This window comes from Mauremys reevesii, linkage group 24 (genome assembly GCF_016161935.1).
Source record: "Mauremys reevesii isolate NIE-2019 linkage group 24, ASM1616193v1, whole genome shotgun sequence".
NCBI classification, from domain to species: domain Eukaryota; kingdom Metazoa; phylum Chordata; order Testudines; family Geoemydidae; genus Mauremys; species Mauremys reevesii.
The window spans coordinates 15,242,080-15,260,348 of record NC_052646.1 but is presented as its reverse complement, the minus strand read 5'-3'; the positions used below and the strand labels follow the sequence as shown (position 1 = coordinate 15,260,348).

The following is an 18,269-nucleotide window of genomic DNA, read 5'->3' as shown; positions in this document are numbered from 1 at the left end:
TTGTACAATAGAAGTCGATCGGCACACTAAGTCAAATGCTAATGAAGAGAGGCTGGAGGCTGCCGAAGGAAATTAACAGGAAGAGGTAAACAGCAGGACTTTTATTTACTGATGAACCTTGAAGCTCTATTCTGGTATACTTGGGGGTGCAGAGAGTCACCCTCGCATCCTTCCACCTGCAAAGAGAAGCTACCAACCGGCTTGATCTTATGGAAGGGGCATCTGAGCCAACCTGGTTGCAAACACTGGGGAAAGGACATGGGTCAAGCCATCCTTCCGGAGATGGAGGAACGTTTTTGCGAGTGACATTTCAGCTCCAGGAAGCGAGCTACGATTTGGTTTGTGCTATGACCCTTTGCTTCCCAAGTTCTTCATCTCTAGCGCTTGTTTGCTCTGTTCTTTGACCGTAAACTTATTCTTTGCTTTCACTCAGTGAAACATTTTTAAGTGCCGTGGCTTATGGAGAGTGGGAAGCCTGACTTGAAGCTTGCAAGCGGGTCAGGATGACTCTATAGCCCAGGTGGTCTCGTAGGAGACGGGAAACCCACATTCAAATCCCTTCTTCACAGAAAGCAGAGGGGGGCACTGAACTGTGGGCCCCCATGCCCCAGATGAGTGCTCCCCCACCCGCCTTCCATGGGGAACAAAATGCTTTAAGTGTCTAACGCCGGGAGATGGCTTCCAGAGGAGACTCATGCATGGAAATAGGGGCCTAAGACGCTCTGAGTGGCAGGGTGTAAGCCACCCCCCTGTGCTCAGCATTTCATATTACAGTAGCACCTCAGAGTTCCAGTCACGGATCAGTGCCCCACTCTGCTTAGCACTGTACATTATTTATTAGGTGTATTACGGTAGAGCCCAGGAACCCCATATTTGGGCTGGGACCCATTGTGCTAGGTGCTGTGCATTGTTAAGTGGGTGTATTACGGTAGCACCTAGGAGCCCCAGACATAGGCCAGGACCCCCTTGTGTTAGGCGCTGTACATTGTCATTTATTAGGTGTATTATGGTAGAATCAACCCAAGCCCCCAGCCCCCAGCACTGTCAACACCGGGCTGGCACAGCACCAGTTTGGGGCACCGGATGTGGGCCAGTTACTCAGAGCGGCTCCTTCCCAATACTGGATACAGCCAACATTCACAAGGAGCAAGGTTGCCAAGTCTCTTGACAGCTGGGGCTTTTCTCCAAGCCCCAGCAGCTGGAGTCCTGTGACTGGCTCAGAATCAAAACAAGCCCTTGTGATTCCAAAAGACAGCTGGAAAACATGACCTACATTCCGCTTAAAAAGCCCAGAGAAGGGATGAGTCAATGCTTGGGGAAGACCTGCTCCACCCCCCAGCTACCCGTGTGACTCTCAACAAGGCATTCAGTCTCGCTCTCTGCCTCAGTTTCCCTATCGGCACAATGGATAGAGTGGCTGGGAATTTTTTTCCCCCCTAAAATGCCAAGGCATCAAAACTGAAATTGTTCCTGGGACAGGATCTGTTTGGGTGAAGTTCCCAATGCCAAAAAAGTGTGTGTGGGTGGTGGGGGAAGGTGTGACATTGTCAAAACATCCCGGCATGACGTGTTGTGACTGAATTTATATCTATTTTTAAAATGGGGTTAAAAGGGCAAAAGCAAAACGAAAGCTTTAGAAATGTTCGCAATGAAATGTTTCAACTGACCCAAATCAAGATGGTTTTTGTTTTTCGTTGTTGAATGGCAACATTTGTCAAGATTTTGGGGATGGAAAAACTTTTCAAAATCTTGAGCATTCTCTGGGATGGGAAAATCGTTCCCTGCCCCGACCCTAACTAGGGTGACTCGGCTTCCCAATATTACTGGGACTGTTCCGATATTAGGGGCTTTGTCTTATATAGGCAAATATGCCCCCCTTCCCCCCAAAAAAAGTATCCTGATTTTTCGCACCTGCTATTAGATCACCCTAAAGGGAGTAACAGCCCCTGCCTTCTTCTCAGGGGTGTGCAAGGATAAATATATTAAAGAATGTGAGGTGCCCAGATACTAAGGTGATGGGAGCCAGATAAGGACCTAAAATGAACAGATTGAAACCCGAAGGCAAATAAATAGAATCTAACACTTATTTTTTTTTAAAAAAAGCAATCTCACTATCTGGTCCAGCATCTTGTCACTGCCAGCACTCAGTGGAAGGTGTGAGACCCCGGCAGTGCCTGATGGGAGGTAATCTGTCCCCCTCCCAGAAAACACACCTTAATCATCACCCTGCTTTCTTATAATCAGAGATCAACTCAAACCCTGAAAGAGGAAGTTTGATAGTCCCGGCCACTAATTGGTTTGCAATCACGTACTGCGATAATTCCGGTTATTCCACTCCCTTCCTGAATCTTCTTATGGTTTTGGTTTCAACAGCTTCCTGTGGCAGTGAGTTCCACGGGTCAATTACACGTTGCGTGAAAAATACAAGTCCTTTTATGGGCATTGAACTCATAGATTCATCGGTTGCGTCTCCATCGCAATTCAAACCCAGCAGCATCACGTCTCAGAGCCCAGATCATTGGACTCGAGCTCACAGGGCTTGGGCTGTGGGGCTAAAAATAGCAATGCAGACATTCCCACTTGGGATGGAGCCCTGGCTCTGAGACCAACCTCCCCACCCTCCACGTGGGGTTGCCCAGCTCGAACTCCAGCTTGATCCTGAACATCCACATTGCTGTTTTCAGCCCCACAGCCCAAGCCCTGTGATCCCAAGACAGCTGACCCGGGCCAGCTGCGGCCGTACTGGGGGTCTTTCATCACAATGTAGGTGTACTCATATATTCTAAGGCCAGATGGGGTTTAGAGATTATCTAGTCTGGCCTCCTGTCTAATGCAGGTCGGAGAAATTCACCCAGTTCCCCCTGCATTGAGTCCAATCCATAGTATCAGAGGGGTAGCCGTGTTAGTCTGGTTCTGTAGAAGCAGTAAAGAATCCTGTGGCACCTTAATCCATAGTCAGCATTTTCCCAGGATGGCACCTGGGCTTCACTGGAAGCCATCAAACGATGGAGAATCCATCAGGGAATGGCTGATCAACCCGCACTGTGAAAAATTGGTGCCTTTATTCCTAACCGGAATGTGTCTGTCTTTAATTTCCAGCCACTGATTCTTGTTCTTGTTCATTCACGAGCCCATCAGCACCCGGGTTTTTCTTCCTGTGAAGATATGCACACGCCGTGACCCAGCCACCTCTCACTCTGCTTTTGAATCAGTGGAACAGATCTAGCTCTTTCCATCGCGCATGGTGTAGACAGGGTTTACGCTAAAAAACAAGGTCGACCCAGTTATGTCGTTCAGGGATGTGTGAAAAATCCACACCCCCGAATGATGTAGTGAAGCCAACCTAACCCTCCATGTAGACAGCTCTAGGTTTATGGAAGAATTCTCCCATCTACCTAGCTCCTGCCTTTCAGGGAGATGGATTGACCACGCCAATGGACCAACCCCTCGCTGGAGTGTGTCAAGTGTAGACAAGCCCTCAGGCCCGTCTTCCCCCGAGTCCCTGTGGCTCATCTCTGCCCCTCTCCCCGCCCCGATTCTCCATCTCCTTTTTTCCCCGCTTGCCCTCATGCGAGGAGACAGAGTGGAAGGTTCAGGGAGTTGCTTTCGGCAATGGAGAAGGTGCCGTTCCAAGGGCTAATTCCTGCCAGGTTCCCCTGCAGAGGACAGAGGCAGGAACAAAGGCCGGCTTGCTCCTGCAACTCCCTGGGATCCAGCCTACTGAAACCAGGAGCATGAGGGCGGAGAGAGCCATCTGGCTGCCAAATAATGGGGCAGCTCCCCAGATACAACAATCATGTTGACTCACAGGGACAGCCCACTTCCTTGGTATAAAAAGTGACCCATCCCAGAGGATCCTGAGCTTTATCCAAGACGCAACTGCCGGAGCCTCTTCCGCTCCCGAGGGCCCCCTGCCAGGAGCTACAGGTGAAGCAAGGCCAGTCCAGCCCCTGTTGTGATGCCTGGCTGGTGGGTGGAGGGGATGTCATGGTGACAGGGTGGAAAGGAGATAGCTGTGGTTTGGAGAGTGATGTAGGGTGGTGGCTTGGGGCATCTCACTATTATTGGGGTGATTATGGGCTGCCGGGGCGTCACTTTATTATTGGGGGGACTATGGGGTGCCAGGGGGCATCTCTCAAGTTTTAGGGGACAATAGAGTAACATGGGAGTATTGCTTTGTTATTGGGGGTGATAATGGGGTGCCAAGGTGCATTGCTGTATTATTGGGGGGATTATACGGGATGGCAAGGAGCACTCAATGTAGACGAATCGCTTGGCATTTCGGCCGCTCAGCTGGTACTTGGAAGACATGGCTTCTAATCTCTGGTCTGCCGCTGCCTCTCTGTAGGACCTTGGCCTGTAGGATCTGTGCCTCAGTTTTGCCATCTGTACAATGGGGATCATAGCCCTGCCCTGCTCACCAACAGATTGTGGGGATAAATAGGATAAAGATTGGGAGGTGCTCAGATACTGCCATAACGGGGGCCAGATAGCACCTTAGATCTATTAATTTCTCTGTTATTAAGCTGGTTACGAGGGTTTCGCCCTCCTCTGTTATTGGAGTAACACATTAGAAGGGGAACCAGTAAGAGAGGGGTGAGCTCAGTCCTGCTCGTGGAAATGTTTGTGATCTGGCTTGAGATTTAGTTCCCCCAACAGATCAGATCTTTTCATGGAACATGCCGCTGGGGGCAACTGGGACCGGGCGGAAGTGGAAGATGGAGCTGAGTTGGGGGACACTGGGCCCCCATTGCCAACAGACGATCACAGTGCGTTTCTCCTCCCCGTGTCGGGCAGTGCTGCCATCTCCTGGGGTACAGGCAGGGCAGCCGAGGTGCAGAGAAACCGCTCGCTCATGGGAGCCTGTGGAAGAACAGGGACTCAAGTGCGGCTTTCCTGAATCCTAAGCGTGCACCTTCCCTGTGAGGCATCCGTCCTCCTCAAGACGCCCGTGGCCAACAATTCCCTTTCGATCTCTTTCCCTGCAGTAAACCAGTGACCCCACCAACTGTATCTATCGCCACAACCGCCATGAAGCTGCTGATCATCGCACTGCTGGTAGTCGGGGCAGCCGCAGGTAGGAAAAAGAGTGAAGAGAGACGCCAAGGTTGGGGTGGGTGAGAAGGTTCTGCTGTTTCACCGCAGGCCCTTCCAGGATGGTCTCAGAGATGTTGCTTAGGACAGGTTGCTGCTAGTGAAGAGCGAAGTTCCCAGCAGTCCCATTATCTATTCCATGGGTTGCGAAAGGGAATTAATATATTCAGGCCTCATCTCTGATTATTCTTTATTGTTTGTAGGGCAGGCAGGAAGCCATGATTTCACAATCTGTTTTCATCCCGAATCAGGACAGAAGGAAAGAATTTTTAAATTTCCCCAAAAATGAATCTGTTTCAATGAGATTTCAAAGCCTTTAAATTTTAAGCATATATCAAAATATATAACTTTTATAGATCATCATTTATAATATAAAAACACATAAGCAAAATTAAAAAAAAAATCAAAATGTTTTTTTTCCAAAAATGTCCAATGGCCTGGTCAAACTACCTGTCCCATGAATCACCATGCACCACTTGGTGAGGAGAAGTTAGTCCATTATGGGAGTCTCTGGCTGTGAGGCATCATCGGAAATGTAGTTTGATTGTGGAGCCCAGTCCATACAGGAGACTGCTTTGTTTTGAACTTTTTTTAAAGGATTTGCATCACAATCAACACATTCTCACAGAAATTTTCAGCTTTGACACAATGGCATTTTCTGGTGGGAAGAAAAAAGTTTGACAGTTTTAATTATTTGTATTGCGATAAAGCCTAGAAATGCCCCCTGCTCTCCTGAGTATGCGTAAATTGTGCTTTCCAGAGGTTTATAATTTAACCAAGTCTGGGGGAATTTTCATGAGAACAGCAAAAGGCACCTCCCTGACCCCAGGGCTATTCCTTTTCAAAATTCTAAGTCCCTGCTACCCAGGCACTAGAGCGCTTCAAAAAGTGGTTGGAGAATTGTTTGAACATTGTAAAAATGACCTATCATTCCCGAACCTCATTCTTGGAAAAGGCTGAACTGGATCTTTCCAGAGCATGTTCAGAGAGCAAGCATGGGAAATCTCAGTCTGAAGAGTTAAAGTTTGGCAAAGCTTTCAGCCACTGAAAACAGGGTTTGATCAAGGAAAGTGTTAGGTAACCTTGACTCTAGGTGTTGATACCAACACCGCCTACAATAGTTTATCATCCCTGCCTGAGCAAGTTGGTTTTATATGTAAATTCTGCCTCCCCAAATATTCAGCTCAAGCAAATTGTACACATCATTAGCAGAGAACACCAGCTAGCCTGCGACTGTCCATTCCAAAAAACAAATTATTTCTGCTCCACCCACCCAAAAAAATTTGATTTTTCCAAAAACAAAAACAAAAAAACAACAACAACCACCCTGAAACATTCTGATCTGGAAATACTGCTGCAATGCTTCATGGGAGTTGTAGTAGGGGGGCTTGAGGCCCCCATCCTTGTCTATTGGCCAACCTCTGTGGTCGGACTACATCTTCCAGTCATGCTGAGGGAAGATGATAGCATTATGGGAGTCTCTGGCTGTGATGCATCATGGGAGACCATCACAGGACCTAATCAGCCACACCATCACCGGTTCATTCACCTGCACATCCACCAATGTAATTTACGCTATCATATGCCAGCAATGCCCCTCTGCTATGTACATTGGCCAAACTGGACAATCTCTACAGAGAAGGATAAATGGACACAAATCAGATATTAGGAATGGCAATATACAAAAACCTGTAGGAGAACACTTCAACCTCCCTGGCCACACAATAGCAGATCTTAAGGTGGCCATCCTGCAGCAAAAAAACTTCAGGACCAGACTTCAGAGAGAAACTGCTGAGCTTCAGTTCATCTGCAAATTTGACACCATCAGCTCAGGATTAAACAAAGCCTGTGAATGGCTTGCCAACTACAAAACCAGTTTCTCCTCTCTTGGTTTTCACACCTCAGCTGCTAGAAGAGGGCCTCATCCTCCCTGATTGAACTAACCTCGTTATCTCCAGCCTGCTTCTTGCTGGCTTATATATACCTGCCCCTGGAAATTTCCACTACATGCATCCGACGAAGTGGGCATTCACCCACGAAAGCTCATGCTCCAAAACGTCTGTTAGTCTATAAGGTGCCACAAGACTCTTTGCTGCTTTTATCATGGGAGATGTAGTCCTTCTGTGATGCATGGCTTATAGAGGAATATGGGGCACCCAAACTGCAATACCGCAGAAGGGTGCCAGCAGTATTTCCAAATAAAAATATTCAAAAATGTCCACAGGAATAGAAAAGCTCTGTTTTGTTTCTCCTCCCTTGGTTTTCACACCTCAGCTGCTGGAACAGGGCCCCATCCTCCCTGATTGATCTAACCTCGTTATCTCTAGCTTGCTTCTTGCTTGCTTATATATACACACCTGCCCCTGGAAATTTCCACTGCTTGCATCCGAACAAGTGGGTATTCACCCACGAAAGCTCATGCTGCAAAACATCTGTTAGTCTATAAGGTGCCACAGGATTCTTTGCTGCTTCTACAGAACCAGACTAACACGGCTACCCCTCTGATATTTTTAAGCTGAGTGCCATTTCAGATCCGAGTGCTCATGCTTCAGAATTATGACTCCACTGTTGAATTCGCATCAGGAAGTCAAATCATTGTGGGATGATGTTTTTTCCAAGATCTAAATGAGACCCATCAAGGCCAGGCTCCAGAAACCAACTCCAAGGTTGACTTCCACATCAATCTACTCAGATGGTGTGTCATCTCGCATGTGGGACATGGAATCAAGTGCAACTGCAGAGATACTGGCGTCCATGATGCATGCTCCACATTCTGGATGGAAAACACATTTCATGCCTAAACATTATGCTGTATGAGCCTGCAGTGGTGGATAATGTTCTCCTCAAAGAAAAGCGTGTTAAGCTTCCATTTATCCTCAGGGGGAAAAAAACAGGATCTTAAATTTCAATCATGAAGGACACATAGGCATGGGAAATTGCCCAAGGAATGAGCAAATCTAAGCCAATGGTGAGTATATATTATAGACTCCCAATCCACAGATGTTCTGAGCATGTTAGACTGGTTCCTCATCAACTAGGAGAAATTGGTAGCAACTCTCGAGGTGGAAGGCAGTTTGGGGAGAAGTCATCATGCGAGGAGAGGTTAAGATAACTGGGCACGTTTAGTTCTGAGAAAGGAAGACTGAGGTCGGACCTAAGAACAGTCTTCACACATGTTAAGGGCTGTTATAAAGAGGATGGTGATCAATTGCTCTCCATGTCCACTGAAGGTAGGACAAGAGGCAATGGGCTTAATCTGCAGCAAGGCAGATTTAGGGTCGATATTAGGAAAAACTTCCCAACTCTCAGGATAGTTAAGCTCTGGAATCGGCTTCCAAGGAATCCCCGTCGTTGGACATTTTTAAGACCAGGTTGGGCAAACACCTGTCAGGGATGGTCTAGGTATTTTGGGGGGTTCTGCCTCAGGGGGCTGGACTCGACGACCCCTGGAGATCCCTTCCCGTCCCATCTATCTATGACACTATGATTTTGTCAAAACCGAAAGGTTCGGATCAAGCTGAAAGGGGGTTCCCCTCCCCCCAGAATTTGTTTCATGGGAAAATTGGGGGCACATTTGATCCCTCTCCCTGGCAGCCGAGCCCAGAGTCCGGACCGGGAGCAGGACAGAGCCACTTCTCACACGGCTGAAGGTGGCTGCTCAGGGTGGCTGCTCTGTGCAGGGCGGTGGCTTCCTCTCCCTGCCTGGGCCAGGCTGCCGGGGACAGAGGCCGAGCGAGCCGGAAACGTGCCGGGGGAAGTGGGGGCTCTGTTCACTCACCCTCTGTCCCTGACAGCCAGGCCCAGGTGGGGAGTGGAAACCGCCACCTCCTCTGCTGGACTCTTTCTCAGGCAGCCGCCGCGCTGCACAGAGCAGCAACCTGGAGCGGCTGGTCACTCCCTTTCTGCTCCCCGCCTGGGAGGGGGGCTGAGCGTGCCAGGGGGCAGGCGCATCGGGGAAGGACAGAGCCTCACTCCCTCCTAGCAGAAATCTAGGGGAGGGGCACATGACCCCCCACGCTCCCCCACATGTTGCCTATGAATACATCTCTATCACTACTGCAAATACCTTGCCAGGTACAACCTCGGATCGCCTTGGGCTTTTGCACAACCGCGTGCGAGCAACAGCTCATGGTCATCCATCCTGCCACGGGCCAATCCATATTGTTCCGCCTCGCCCCCTGCCCTGCCCTGAGCAGCTGTTTGCCACTCTCCATTGCAGAGTCAGAGGAAGACCGGATCATTGGCGGGAGAGACTGCCGCATTGGCTCCCGGCCCTACCAGGTGGCTCTCCTGAGGAACGGCCGCATCTTCTGTGGCGGGAGCCTGATAGCCCCGAAGTGGGTGCTAACTGCTGCGCACTGCGGCAGAAATATCAGGTAAGTCAGTGTGGGGGTGGAGGGAGATGCATGGGAATAACCCACGTCATACAATCATAGGGTTGGAAAGGACCTCAGGGGGTCATCTAGTCCAACCACCTGCTCAAAGCAGGACCAATCCCCAGATTTTTACCCCAGTTCTCCAAATGGCCCCTCAAGGATTGAGCTCACAACCCTGGGTTTAGCAGGCCAATGCTCAAACCACTGAGCGATCCCTCCCATCCCCTGTCCTTATCTTCTCCCTTGGTGTCCCCATCCGTACCCAGATCTCCCTCTGCATCTTCTAAACCCCAGCCAGCCCCATCCGCCTCCATTTTTTTCAAGCCCTCAAATCATTTTTGTGGCTCTTTTCTGCACCCTCTGCAGTTTTCCAGCATCCTTGTACAGATGCGCCCACCCCAGCACGGACGCGGCACAACAGCATCGCTCTCCGCAGCGGCGTGTGCAGAGGGAAACTTGCCCCCAGGCTCGCCAGCATCAGCCCCTTTAGCATCCCATGGGCAGCTCATGTGCAGGTGCTCTAGCAGCTGATGGAATGGAGCGGAGCACCAGGAAATATTTTCCTTTGACTCAGTCTGATGGTCTTGGTTCTCAACCAGAGGGTCTGCAGCCCTCTACTGGTTTCAGGGGGTCTGTGGGGCCCTGTGGCTGAAGCCTGGAGCCCTGAGCCCCGGTGCACCCCATGGGGCTGGCGCACGCTGCAGGGCTAAACCCCAAGTCCCTCTCTGGCGACCCCCCCGCCGGGATGCAAACAGGAACTGGGGTGCCAGTGAGCTTCTGTTTTACCAATCTGGGTTCCCTCTCACACTGTGATGTGACAAGCGGCAAAGCCCTCCAAGCTTGCCCTCACACCAACATCCGCAGGCAAGGGTCACACCCATGCTTCCCTGAGTCATAATGGGGGCCATTAGCCCCAGAATGTCCTCAGGAAAGTCCATCAAGTGTGGATAGGCTTCTTCCATGGTCCATTGTGAGTTAAGCATTCTTTGATGGGCCATTCAACTTGAATAGTTCCTTCACAATGTGCTGGCCAAACTAGAAGCAAATTGTCTTGAGGGTGCTACCCCAGGAGCAAACACATTTGAAATACAGATACATAATCAATATTCATAACTCCAGATACAAAAATGCTACATGCCTGCAAACAGGATAATCATATTTAGCAAAGCCTACATAGCAAAGCAAAGCATACATTTTCCATTGATACCTCACATGACATGGTGCACAAGATGCATCATAATTATGTCATACTCATATCAGAATCATATCACTATGATGAATATGGGGTGCAGAGTGGCACAGCCCCCACCCTGAAGCTGAAGCCTAGAGCCCTGAATGGAGAGGGCCTGTGGAGGGCTCCGGGAAATACTCAATGAGAATTTAAACCCTGGAATGAACGCTTGGTGTTCCGCAGAAGGGGAGTGCCTGAAAAATCGAAAGCAATTCAGGCTGCCTTTTTAGATCTCCATAATTACTGCAAATCCTGAAGATGGATCTGTCCTTCTGCTCCCCTCCTTTTCTCCCAACTCTCTTTGTGTGTTAGGATGAAGCTGGTATCTTTGTTGGTTTTGGAAAAATAATTGAAAAGTATAAATAATACGTTAAAAATCGCAATATCTCATGTTGACATTTTCAAAACATTTCGATTTTCAATTTGAGACTTCTTCTTTCAGCCATATCTCGTCATGATCAAAATGAACTTTTCTCCCCTGACTTTTTGATTCACTGGAAAATTCTTTGACCCAGATTGACTCTTTGGCCATGGCTACACTTGCAGATGTGCAGCGCTGGGAGTTACAGCTGTGTTCGTACAGCTGTGTAGGGAAGTGCTGGTGTGTGGCCACACTTACAGCTACCAGCGCTGCAGTGTGGCCACATTTGCAGCATTTGCAGCACTGTTGGGAGTGGTGCATTATGGGCAGCTATCCCAGCGTTCAAGTGGCAGCAACGTGCTTTTCAAAAGAGGGGGGTGGGGTGGAGTGTGACAGGGAGCATGGGGGGGAGAGAGAGAGAGAGAGAGAGAGAGTGGATTTTTGGAGCCGACACTGTGTGTCAGCTCCCTGCCTTGCAAATTCTGTGTCAGCTTCCTGCCTTGCAAAATTTGACCATTTCCTCGACCCCTCATTCACTCTTAACTGCAAATAGCCTGCAGACCAGATAAGCAGCTGCTCCAACGGACTCCCTTTCTCCCCCTCCCCGCCGTGCTGTTTCTCTCCTAAAGCAAACACTAGCTGTAGACATTCATCCCCCTGCCTGCCTCATTCACAGCAAACAGGAGCTGTGTTTGTTTTTTAGATAAGCAGCTCCCGGAGCTCCGAGTTCACAACAAAACAAAGAGAGTAATTTAGTTAAAAGCATTCTGGGATATCTCCTAATACCCTGGAGGCCAATAACAGCGCTGGTGTGTGGCCACACTTGACGAGCAGCGCTGCATCAGCAGCACTGCACTCGTTATACCCCAAGCAGACCAGGTATACAGCCAGCGCTGCAGCCAGGGAGTTGCAGCGCTGGATGTGCCTTGCAGGTGTGGACAGTTACTAAGTTGCAGCGCTGTAAAGCCTCCACCAGCGCTGCAACTCTCCAGTGTAGCCAAGCCCTGAGTGGTTCTCAGGGCTCCCGCACGTTGGTTTAACCTGGTCTGAGCGAGCCGCAGTAATCCAGCACAAGGCAAAAGTAAAAATAACTGTGTTAAGTGGGTCCCAAACGAAGGATGAGCAGCTAGCAAGTGTGGAAAAACCAGGAAACTTTTGCTCAGGGAGGGAGGTAGAGCTGCACAAACCTTTTATATTGGGACAATCTTGATATTATTGGAACAACTGGTCACCCCACTCAAAAGCCAAGGACAAGGAATTCACGATCTTTGGTGAAAACTGCAGCTTTGATAACATCAAAATGTCCCAGAAATTCAGAACGATTTTACCAAATTGTTTGTTTCAGCTCTGTAAAACCAGGTGCAAGAAATAGTAGTATCAGCAACAATGGCTAAGAATGTGTGGAAGGAGACTATTCAGACAGGGAGAAAACTAACAAAATATACTGTGCACATGTGGCATGAGAACAAAGCATGATATGTACAGGACTTGGGCCTGAAAATAACCGGATAAACCATAAAGTGCGTGATTGCATGTAAAATTGAGGACGCGTGCATCAGAATAGGGTTAAACTTGTATATAAAGTAACCAATACTTGTATTCTTCGGATCTGTGATATGCCCTGTACCCACTCCTTACACATGATTCTGATCAGCTCTGAGGAGTCTAAGTGTATGCCAAGAAAAACACGAGATTGGAGTGAAACTGAGTTCTTGGTGAACCAAGTTGATGAGATCTCGGAGACTACCCCATCACTGAAAAATCCATTATTGGCCCAATTCTAGTTGCTTGCCAGATATTACTTTTGAATTGCCACCCATTGAGCTCTTCCTTTGTCCTCTCTCCATGCAGGTCCGTGCAGGTGCATCTGGGGGATTATAATCTACGGGCGAAGGAACCCACAGAACAGCTACGAAGAGTCCGCAACTTCTTTGTGCATCCAGGGTACAACCTCCGCCGTTTTGACAATGACTTCATGCTTCTGGAGTTGGATGCGCCAGTTCAACTCAACACCTACGTGAACACAATCAACTTGGCTACCAGTTGTCCCCCTCCTGGAACACCATGCATCGTGTCAGGATGGGGCACTATCAGGTCCCCTCAAAGTATGGCGTGCTGGGGTTTAGAGGGAGGTTGAGGTTGGGCTCAGGTTAATGAGGGGATGGAAGCCTTTTAAGGAGACCTTGTTAATGGACTGTCAAGGGTTCTTGGCTTCTCCTGGGGGAAATTTTTCAACAGAAATGATTTGTAGTGAAAAACGCAACTTTGACAACACCAAAGTGTCCGACAAAATCGGGGTGATTTCATTCATTTCAGAAAAAAAAATTCTGAAAATAGTCAAAACTTTGCATTTGAAAACATTGGGACACAATGGCTTGATTTTTTTCTATTCAGAATATTTCCTTTTGAAATTTCCTTTCCTTTGTTTTCAAAACAATTTAAAAACGTTACAGACGTGCTTCAAATCACAATGAAATATTATGAGATCACATAAAATACTGGATTTAAATGAAAGGATATGTTTGACCTGAAATGAGGATTTTTTTCTGGCTTTTCTGCTCATCAAAATTTTCCCTTTTTAGAAAAGGAATGCGGCCAGATCCCAGCTGGGGTCAATCTGCCGTAGCTCCATAGGAGTCAATGAGACCAGATCCCAGCTGGGTTCAATGGGCCGTAGCTCCATTGGAGCCAATGGGGCCAGATCCCAGCTGGGGTCAATCGGCTGTAGCTCCATTGGGGTCATTTGGGCCAGATCCCAGCTGGGGTCAATCTGCCATAGCTCCATAGAGTCAATGGGGCCAGATCCCAGCTGGGGTCAATGTGCCGTAGCTCCATTGGAGTCAATGGGGCCAGATCCCAGCTGGGGACAATTGGCCGTAGCTCCATTGGAGTCAATGGGCCCAAATCCCAGCCAGGGTCAATCGCCCGTAGCTCCATTGGAATCAGTGGATCTGTGCCAGTTTACACCAGTTGAGGGTCTTACACCAAGTTTTCTTCTCTTGCACCTTGCTCCCTGCTCATGATCTCCTGTTTTTCTGTCATTGCCCAGGGCTGTTCCCAGACGTCCTGCGATGTGCAGATATCTATAGCGTCAGCCAGGACAGGTGCCAGGCCTCTTACGGGGGCATAATCACGGAGAACATGTTATGCGCTGGTGTGGAGCGGGGTGGCATAGACTCATGCCAGGTAAGGGGGCATCCCAGAGAGCAGGGTAGGTGCCGGGTGTCGGAGGTCACACAGCTCAATACTCTTTATCCCCTACAACCTGCAAACCCTTCTCAGCCTGCTACTGAGGGGCCGTCGTCACTCAGCCTCTGGCCCCAGCCAGCCTCCGTGCCCCATGGAAGAGCAGCCGATCTGCCCTCCGGCCGCACCAAGGACTGGGCTTCATCCAGCTCCTGGGCCTGTCTGATCCGCAGCGCAGGTGTAGGAAGCTCGGTCCACCTGAAACCATTTCTGCTCTTTAAACCCTTCCTGTGTCCGTGTGTGTCCCTGTCACCCCCTGCTGGAGGGTATGAGTGTTGGTGTGTGGGGGGGTGTCCCTGCTGCCCCCTGCTGGAGGGGGTGGGCCCTGCTCTGTGTGTGGGGGGTGGTCCTGGGGGGCAGGGCTGTGTTTTGCTGATGGCTCCGTGTTGTCTCTCACTGCAGGGTGATTCAGGTGGCCCACTGGTCTGCAATGGGCAGCTGCAGGGTGTGGTCTCCTGGGGGATGTCCGTTTGTGCCCTGCCGGGACGGCCCGGAGTCTACGCCAATGTCTGCAAAGCTGCCGAGTGGGTGAGGAGAACAATAGGGAGGAAGTGCATTGGATCAGACTGAGAGCTCACAGAGCGTAACGCCTGCCACAATAACCCACCAAACACATGTCCCAGCCACACCTCTCCTCATCTCACCGCGGCACCCAGGGGGTGCTGATCTGGGTGGGACTAGGATGGTGGCACTGTGGTGGGCCAGTCCAAAGCAGCCAGTGGTTATGAGTCAGGCCTGACAAAATCCTGAGACTAGGTTAAAAATGTGGGATGGGTTTAAAAATCATGAATCACCCTAAAGATTGTGAGATTGCTTTAAAAATCATGACATCAGTGTTAAATTCATGAGATTGCTTTAATAAATCACAAGATTGCCTTAAAAGTCACTAATCAGCCTGAAGTTCACAGGATTGCTTTAAAAATCAAAATGTTGAGTTTAAAAATCAGGAGATTTGGTTTAAAATCATGGGATTAGTTTGAAAGCCACAAGACTGCTGTAAAAATCGTGAGATCGTGAGATGGGTTTAAAAATCATAAGATTGGATTAAAAATTATGAGACGGGTTTTTAAATGCCATAAATAGCGCACAGGTCTTTGATCGGGTCTCTTGGATTAGTAAGGGTGGCATAAGCGGCTATAACTGCTCTGAAGTCTGATGTCTCATGGAGTTCAAACTTTGTCATACGGTGCTACAGGAACATAGCTACGGCACCTGTGGCGTAGACAAGCCCCAGGAGTTCATATTCAGCTGATTATCCACCACAGCCCCCAAATCTTCTGAGTGCCACTGCTTCTATGGAGAGGGTCCCCCATCCTCCAAGTCTGGTGGACATTCTTTGGTCTGAGATAGATGCATTTACATGTAGCCATTTACATCCCCACGAGACTCAGTGACCCAAATCTCACATGATTTTATGACACGTCTCATGAGGGTGGGTTTGTTTCTTAAAGTCTTGAGCTCCTGGAGTCACGTGACTCTGAGAATCTGAGCTTTTGTTGGCAGAAATCACTTTCTAGACCTAGGCTTTGGGGAAAGAAAGCTGGGAAACCGACCCTTAGAGGCTCTAAAAACAGCGAATAAACAAACCCTACTGGTTTTGTTTTATTTTTCACATCTTGTGATTTTTTTTAAGCCAATCTCACCATTCTGAGTGGGACCAGACTTGCAAATGTTAAACTCTTGAGGCAAGAGATAGTAGCGACAAGGAGTGGAAAAAGCACTGACCGATCCTAGAGAAGAAGCTGGGACAGGAGCGATTGACAAAGAGTGAGGCAGTTTATGCTCATAAACCACACCTGGTTGGAAAATAAAGCTCCCAGTCCATGCTGAAATGTTCCGTTTCTATAATGAAAGCATGTCATTTCTATACTCCTGCATCTTGGCAGGGGGTTAGACTGGATGCCCCTTGCAGTCCCGTCTGAGCCTCCCGTTCTATTATTCTGTGATAATGTTAGAAACCTTTAACGCCAAGTATGTACACAAGAGAAGCACCCGAAAGAGGACAGGTATTTAGAAATGTGCCACCTTTTCTAGCATACTCAGCAGAAGAGGGCCCAGGGATCAAACCAGAATCTTTAGCCTGGTTCTCTGAACATTAATCTGATCCTGGATAAGTAACGTGAGATGTACTGTGTTAAAGTGCTATTATAACTCTGCCTTAATAAAACATTTCACAAAAGCAAAAACAAATGTTTCATGTCAACATTGTCATCTTGAGTCATTGAGTTTTGACTTTGACTTTGGTGAAATCTTCATTGTTGGAGGTGTTTAAGAACAAGTTAGACATACACCTGTCAGGGATGGTCTAAATGTACCAAATGCTGTCAGCACGGGGCATGGACTTCACTAGATGATCTTTCAAGGTCCCTTCCATCCCTACATTTCTATGATTTTATGGATAGCATAGAATACAGGGGGATGGGTAGGTGGGTGGATGGATGAATGGATGGATGAGTGGGTGGAGGGGTGATTGGGTGGGCAGATAGATGGATCCTGCCTGAACATGATGTAGAAATAGTTCGGTGACGTCTGAGGTCTCTTCCATCCCTACAGTTCTATGATTCTATTGACTATATAGAATATTAAATATATTATTTAAATTAATATTTTAATGTCACATAAAGGCCTAGAACAAGTCAAAACAAATATTAGACCCTTATTGAAAAGAATCGTTTTCACATCACCAAAACAAGAGGATCATTTCTTTTTTTCCCATCAAAAATATCAAAATTGACACCGAGAATTGGGCAGATAATGGATTTTTCTGTTCACTGGCAATTTTGGAACAAAAAATCATTTGGGGTCAACCAAAACATTTTGTTTGACCTGAAACTAAATATTTCGTTTGGATGTTGAATATTTTTAAACATTTTAATTTTTTTAAAATAAAAGTTAAAGGATATTTCTGAACAAAAAGTGATTAGGAAGTGAAAATTGGGAAATGTTTTGTTTGGACATTTTTTAAACAAAATATTTTGATTTCTTGGAATTTTTTTTAGTTTTTATTTTTTCAGCTAAACAATTCAGCAAAACTGACAGGATAGTCTTCCATGAAATGCTAGGCAGTTACTGTTGGTGGATGTGCAGGTGGCCAGTAAAACCAATCTCGGCTCCACAGATCTCATCACAGTGGGGCAGAGGGTTCCCAGTGTAAGGGGCGGATCTGGATTATTGAGTCGGGCTGCACATGGTTCTTTCCTCCTTTCCCGTTTCTCCATTTTCTGTTTGTCTTCATTGGGTCTCGTAATGCTGGGATCCTTCCCACAAGGTCCTTCTCCATTTCAGTTGGTGGAGGGCTTGGGTTTCCCATAACTCCTCAACGGCAGAGCAGGTGGACAAAGAGACAATTTCTCTCAGTGTCTGTGATGGCAGATGAAGGGTACAGCATGATGGTAATTTCCTATCACCTCGGTTTCCTGAAGTTCAGATGAACCCTCATCCTGCCAAGCACCATGTGGACCCTGGTGTGCAACGGCATCTCCACGCAGGGGCAGTGGAAGAGGCGGGGTCAAGGGGCCTCACATTTTTTACTGGCCATAAGGGTGAGTGACATGGGGAGGAGATGGAGAGGAGCGAGGGGGGGGGGTTGGGGAGAAGAGGTGGTGTGAGAACGGGGCCTCAGGGGGTAGGGGCAATGCAAGGATGATGGCTCAGGGGGAGAGGTGGTGTGGGGGCTGGGGCTCAGAGGAAAGGGTGGTGTCAGGGTGGGGACATGGTTCAGGTGCCAGTGGCCTCCCCCCACACTTTTTGGGAGCTTCCGTCGCCCCTGTCTCCACATTCAAAGAAATCACGCCCAGGTGTCTTCCATACTCACATCAATGTCCAGATGCAGATTAAGGTCTCCTGGGGCCCTGGGCCAGAGAAAGTGAGGGGGCTCTGGGTCCAGAAAGTTGTCCCCACCCCACCTCTTGTGCCGGCGGTTCCGCCCCTTCTTCCTATGGCCCCGCCCATGGACCCACCC

General features: G+C 48.5%; 1 protein-coding gene across 1 annotated transcript; it reads left to right on the top strand.

Annotated features, from left to right (window-relative positions):
- The first annotated feature begins 4,994 nt into the window (after positions 1-4,994).
- On the top strand, positions 4,995-14,986 carry LOC120390068 (trypsin-3-like). The gene is made up of 5 exons (XM_039512346.1): positions 4,995-5,077; positions 9,314-9,470; positions 12,914-13,167; positions 14,112-14,248; positions 14,711-14,986. Exons 1-5 carry the CDS (start codon positions 5,032-5,034, stop codon positions 14,876-14,878), a joined length of 762 nt encoding a protein of 253 aa, XP_039368280.1. The 5' UTR covers positions 4,995-5,031; the 3' UTR covers positions 14,879-14,986.
- Positions 14,987-18,269: the final 3,283 nt, after the last annotated feature.

Coding starts and splice junctions, on each gene's coding strand:
- LOC120390068 (XM_039512346.1), top strand. CDS start 5,032: ATGAAGCTGCTGATCATCGCACTGCTGGTAGTCGGGGCAGCCGCAG. Junction 9,471..12,913: donor CACTGCGGCAGAAATATCAG/GTAAGTCAGTGT, acceptor CTCTCCATGCAG/GTCCGTGCAGGTGCATCTGG. Junction 13,168..14,111: donor CACTATCAGGTCCCCTCAAA/GTATGGCGTGCT, acceptor GTCATTGCCCAG/GGCTGTTCCCAGACGTCCTG.